Source organism: Medicago sativa, chromosome 2 (genome assembly GCF_051527215.1).
Source record: "Medicago sativa cultivar Bolivia chromosome 2, Bolivia_mono, whole genome shotgun sequence".
NCBI lineage: Eukaryota > Viridiplantae > Streptophyta > Magnoliopsida > Fabales > Fabaceae > Medicago > Medicago sativa.
The window spans coordinates 29706020-29712019 of NC_140750.1; the positions used below are offsets into that span (position 1 = coordinate 29706020).

Here is a 6000-nt window from a genome sequence, read left to right on the forward strand (position 1 = left end):
CTTTCATTGTTAGGCTGAGGAACATGGACTTCTCTCCATAAGCAACCGCTGTCTAGGTACCATGATCTTTGCTTTGGCGCTGCTCTTGGACATACCTGCATCATTGACATTTTCAGATTTAGGTATCCATTGTCATATGGGTCCTGAAAGGTTAGTACTTGAGGCTTTACTCTTCACTTCCTGTACCTTGTGCTGTGAGTTGGATTGCTTCTGATTAACCATCACCTTAGGTTTTGGTACTTCAGAAGCAGTAACTGTCTTCTTTTGAAACTTAGACTTCAGAACCTCAGATTTTGGTTTCACCAGACTCTGAGGAACAGGTTCTGATCTCTTCAGAATCCTGATCTTTGAAGTCTTGGAATCAGATTTGATCATAGCCTTTGGCTTAGAGTTCTTTGGCTTTGAGGTGATCTTAGCCTTAGAGCTAGAAGCTTCAGGTTCTGATTGAACAACAGTTTCCAACTCAGCACCTTCAGGTACAAAGAAGGTTTTCAATCCTTCCTTAATGCATTCACAACATGCTTTGAGACTGATTTCATTAGGTTTCCCTCCTGAAAAACCAATCCCTTTTCCATTGTTTTTGTAAATGCTATAAATCATAGAAGCCACTCTGCTTCTGTCAATGCCAGATATGATAAAATCTTCAAGAGCAATTTCATGGTTGCTTAAAGGTTTTTCATTACACTTTTCCTGTAGCTTCTGACATAAGAACCTGAGTTGATCTTCATAAGTTTTACACATGAAGTCAAAGCCCCTAAGTCCTTGTTCAGAAGCTTTCAGATCCAATAGAGTTGATTTTTGTTGTCTTACCAAATCAGCATATTTTTCTTTTAAATCCTTCAACTCATTGGTTCTTGCTTCAAAATGTGTAAGAAATTCTTTAAGTGACTCAACAAGTTCATCTCCGGGAATTTTAGAATATACCTCATTTTCATCTTCTGAATCTGAATCTGATCCTGCTTCTGAAGTTGCTGTAGCTACTAACCCAACAGCTACCTTTGCGTCTTCATCAGCTTCCTCTTTATCAGATCCAGATTCACTTCCTAAATCATCCCAGGTTGCCATTAAACTCTGCTTAATCTGCTTCTTGAATTTGCTTGGTTTGAATGTTGACTTCTTTGACTTGTCCTTTGACTTTTGCTTCTGAAGATCAGGGCAATCAGTAATGAGGTGTCCAAGCTTCTTACAATTGAAGCATCCCTTCTGATCTTCTTTCCTTGAGCTTCTGGAGTTTCTCCTTCTGTTAGAAACTTTCTGTTCTTCTTGGCCAGATACTGAAGTCTGTTGGAGAACATGGCCATTTCAGCAGCATCTGGTTCAGAATCTGAACTTGATGGTTCTTCTTCTTCAGATTCAGCTACTTTGAGAGCTTTTGATGACTTGCCTTTGGATGGAAGTGCTATTGATTTACTCTTCTTAGTAGACTCATGTTCATTAAGACTTAACTCGTGAACTTTGAGAGAACTAACAAGATCTTCGACACTTAAAGTGTTTAAATCTTTAGCTTCCTCAATGGCAGTCACCTTGGGTCTCCATCTAGCAGTAAAGCTTCTGAGTATCTTGCTCACATGGTCAGAAGCAACATAAATCTTCTTTAGAATCTGTAGCCCAGAGACTAAGGTTTGAAACCTTGAGTACATCTCCTCAATAGTTTCATCATCCTTCACTTTGAATAACTCATACTGATGTACAAGCATGAGAGCCTTTACTTCTTTGACCTTCTTGCTGCCTTCATAGTTTGAACAGAGAGAAGCAAACATAGCTTTAGCAGTGGACTTGTCACTCATCTTCATATATTCTGCTTTAGGAATAGCAGTGACAAGTGCTCCTCTGATAATATGATGCTTCTTGTAGAGTTTCTTCAACTCAGGAGTATGTTTCTTTCTATCAACAGCAGCTCCTTCTTCATCAAGAACTAAGTCACCAACACCTTCTTCTAGAATATCCCATAGTTCTTCATCTAAGCTCATGATATAACTATAGAAGTTTGTTTTTTTCACCAAAAAATTCTTCAGCATCTCCGTTGAACTTTGGAATCTTCCCAACACTGGATTTCTTAATCATGTGAAACATTATTATAGCTAGTTTGACCAGGAGTAGGAGTAGGAGATCCACCAGACATGTTTTTCTCATATCTTGAACTGTTACACTGTTAGGTGTTATCAACAGAACCAAGGCTCTAGATACCAATTAAAGGTGAGAAAAACACAAGAAGGGGAGGTTGAATTGTGTTTTGGAAAATTCTTTGTTTCTTCTAAAAACTGAAGACACTGATCAGAAGCTAAGTGATACCGCTTCTGAAGTGATAATCAGAATCTGAACGCAGCGGAATAAAACAGAGAGAGAGAGAGAGAGAGAGAGAGAGAGAGAGAGAGAGAGAAGACGAAAGACACAAAGCAATTATACTGGTTCCTTCCAAAATCCGGAAGTAGTCCAGTCCCCCTTGCACTTCCAAGGAGATTTCACTAAATGTAATATCAGATTACAATTGCTCAAGCACACATCAAGAGACTTCCTTTGCTCAAGCACACTTTGCAAGAGTCTTCCTATGCTTAAGAACACAATCAAGAGACTTCTATGCTCAAGCACAACTGCAAGAGACTTCTAAACAAAATTACACAGAAAATTGTTTAAGGTTGAACACTTGATATACAATCAGAGGTGCTCACAATACAAAACAGAGACAGACTCTAAGACTTAAGAATTTCTAAGATAAAACTTGAGACACAGAAATTCTAAGTGAATGCAGAACAATTTCAGCAGAGGTTTGGCACTTGTAAAAATGTTGAGAGTCTTTCGTTCAACATTGCCAAATCTCTAAGTCTTCACTCCTTTATATAGAGGTGTGAAAGAGACGTTGTGAAATTGCCAGCACATCAAAGAGTCGTTGTTGAAGCTTGATCTTTCACCAATGATCTTTTGCCTGATTTGGTTGCTGTCCTATGAAGAACAAATTTGAAATCCATTCCTTATCCAAAGGAACATCTTTGCAGGCGAAGCCGTATTTTGGAGCTGTTTTCTTGTCTTGTAGTGTGGACACAAAACAGAGTAGTGGAGAATGTGGTTGTACAGTTCGTACAATAGTACAATGTCAACGCTTTCGTCCAAATTGCAAGCACATGCCTTCAAACACCGTTGAAATGACCGTTGCAATGTTCAACTAATCTTCTGCTGTCCTTTGATGAATTTCGATCCATGAAACAACTCTTGAATCCTTGAATTTCGCAAATTCAGTTGATCTTCAGCTTTTGGTGAAAATGGCTTCTGATAAGGCAGCTTCTGATGTTGTAGCTTCTGATGATGACGTGGCGCTTCAGGACTTCCAGTCTTCAGGAGCACTATTCTTCAGGAGCGCTTTACTCTCTTCAGGAGCAGCTTGACTTCAGGAGCGCTTTTTATCTTCAGGAGCATATTGCCTTCAGGAGCGTCTAAGCTTCAATTTTGTTGATTCCTTTTGCTCTTTATTTGTTCTTCAGTACCAATAAATGATGTAAAAATTTAACTATGGTCTTGTACACTTGAACAAATATTAGCTAGTCCAATTTACAATTTTTAATACCTTGTTGTCATCAAAACTCTTTAAGGTTCATTGTTAAACACATTTTGTTCCAACAAAACAAATTATATTATATTATATTATCTTTTTCATTCTAATCTTAAATATAAAAACATTAGCCTCTTACACCAACACAAACGAATATAGAACTATAAGTCTTAATTTCCCTAATATAATCAAGAGTTACATGTTCCAATTTGACCCTTAAATAGATGAATAGGTGTTGATGACTTAATATCCTCACAATAAGACAAATTATATTATATTATCTTTTTCATTGAATATATATAATCTAATCAAGGTCTTTTAATTAATGTTTTATGTATCCGATACTCACTATAAATAGTTGATGGTTGTATTCATATTTAACAACAATATAATCTTAGTTGATCAAGGATGAAAACAAAGTCTATTATCTCTGTCTCCTTTATTTGTGCACTAGTTTTTATCTCTGTTGTGGCAATTGAGTCATCCAAAGATGAGAAAAAATGTATATAAACATAAATAAACACACACAATTTCTTCCTTCTTTTTTTTTATATTTGATACAAAATGTTTGTTACTTTGCAGTTGATGAAATGGAAGAATTCAAATTAAAAATTTCTTGGAGAACCCCGGGTGGAAGTTGGACAAGCCATGGAGTAAAAAGAAAGGGTGGTAAAGGAGGATCAAAAGGTGGATCAGGCTCAGAAGGAAATGGCGGTGAAGGAGGTGCACAAGGCGGAGGTGGACAAATCGAAGGTGGAAAAGACAAAGGAAGTGGACTTGATGCAAGAGGATGAGGAGGAGAAAATAATAAAATAGGTTGCGGATATTTGAAAAATTGGGGAGGTTACAATGGTGACATAAGTAGCAAAAGTGGAGGTTATCAAGGAACTCCATGAAATCCATATGAATGAATCTAGTTCTTCCCATGAACTGTGTAAAATAAAACCATAAACTCTATTTCACTCTATGTCTAGTCTATAATATAATGAACATCTTTATCTAAATGAATGTCTTTCACCATTGTCCTTGGATTGTACCACTTATATTATAAAATCTAAATTGATAAGAAGTACCACAATTTCATGTTATATTATTTTTCTCAACTCACTTATTTAATTTCAAATATTAAATATGTCATATTATGTAACTTAATTGTGAATAAATTACTAGGGTCTCTATAACTGATTACAGAAAAAGTCAAGAACTACAAGAAAATTCAACATGATCAATACCTAAATTAAATACACATAAACAAAAAGATATGAATACAACCAAAATAAGGGAGAGAAATATCAAGGGAAAACAATAACCAAAAGATATTTGTGGCAACAAAATCAATTTTTGGATCACCCACTGAGGATCCGAATCTTCATATTTCAACTTTTATAAAACTCAGTGGAACCTTGAAGGCAAACCAAGAGGTCGTAAGGCTGCACCTCTTTCCTTTTTCCTTAGGGGATAGAGCTAGTGCTTGGTTTCATTCATTGGAAGTTGGTTCTATTACTTCATGGGACCAAATGAGGCAAGCATTCCTTGCCCGATTCTTTCCCCATAGTAAAAATGTTCAATTAAGGAATCAAATCACACGATTCACTCAAAAAGATGGGGAATCTCTTTACGATGTGTGGGAGCGTTTCAAAGAAATGCTTAGGCTTTGCCCCCTCCATGGTTTAGAGAAGTGGCTTATTATCCACACTTTTTATAATGGTCTTTTGTATACCACAAAATTTATGTTGATGCAGCTGCAGGTGGAGCTTTGATGAATAAAACCTACACAACAGCATATGCTTTGATCGAGGACATGGCTCAAAACCACTATTAGTAGACAAGTGAAAGAGCCATCGCTGCGGTTGCTCCTTCATCCTCTAAAAAAGAGGCAGATATGTATGAAGCTTCTGCCCTTGATCCTTCGAATGCTAAGGTGGACATACTTTTTAAAATTTTTGATAAATTAAGTGTAAGTGTTGTCACACCTGCTCCTGTTTCACCTCCATGTGAAGTATGTGGTATATTTGGCCATACTGGTGTTGAATGCCAACTCGGTAGTGGTGTTGAAAGTACTGAGCTATTGAATTATGCTCAATATAACCAAGGGATGAGGCCAAATCAAAACTATTATAAAACTCCTCAAAATCCCTTTGGACAAACATCACCACCGGTTATGCAAACAACCAAGAAGTCCCTCAAAAATCCAGCTTGGAACTTTTAATGGAAAATTATGTTATAAATCAATCCAAGCAGCTTCAAGAACTTAAGAATCAAACTGGATTTTTGAATGACACTCATGTCAAGCTTACATCAAAAGTCGACTCCATTGCTACTCACAACAAAATGTTAGAGACTCAAATCTCTCAAGTAGCCAAACAAGTGGCTACCTCCTCTCAAATCCCCGAAGTCTTTCAGGGCCAAACTGAAGCCAACCCCAAAGACCTTATAAATGCTATTACTTAGGGATG

General features: G+C 36.9%; 1 protein-coding gene and 1 non-coding gene across 2 annotated transcripts; one reads left to right on the forward strand and one right to left on the reverse strand.

Moving 5' to 3' along the window:
- Window positions 1-3888: 3888 nt before the first annotated feature.
- LOC146946089 (uncharacterized) lies at window positions 3889-4632 on the forward strand. Its single transcript, XM_085744292.1, has 2 exons — window positions 3889-4046; window positions 4127-4632. The coding sequence occupies exons 1-2, from the start codon at window positions 3953-3955 to the stop codon at window positions 4336-4338; spliced, it is 306 nt and encodes a 101-aa protein (XP_085600418.1). The 5' UTR covers window positions 3889-3952; the 3' UTR covers window positions 4339-4632.
- Window positions 4633-5109: 477 nt separating this feature from the next.
- Window positions 5110-5216, reverse strand: LOC146946090 (small nucleolar RNA R71). Its single transcript, XR_015029500.1, has one exon. It is a non-coding gene; the product is annotated as a small nucleolar RNA R71 (small nucleolar RNA).
- Between the last annotated feature and the right edge of the window lie 784 nt (window positions 5217-6000).

Excerpts from the sequence above, each read along its gene's own strand:
- LOC146946089 (XM_085744292.1), top strand. The coding sequence starts at position 3,953 with ATGAAAACAAAGTCTATTATCTCTGTCTCCTTTATTTGTGCACTAGTT. Across the intron at positions 4,047-4,126 it reads ATCCAAAGATGAGAAAAAAT|TTGATGAAATGGAAGAATTC; the intron begins GTATATAAACAT and ends GTTACTTTGCAG.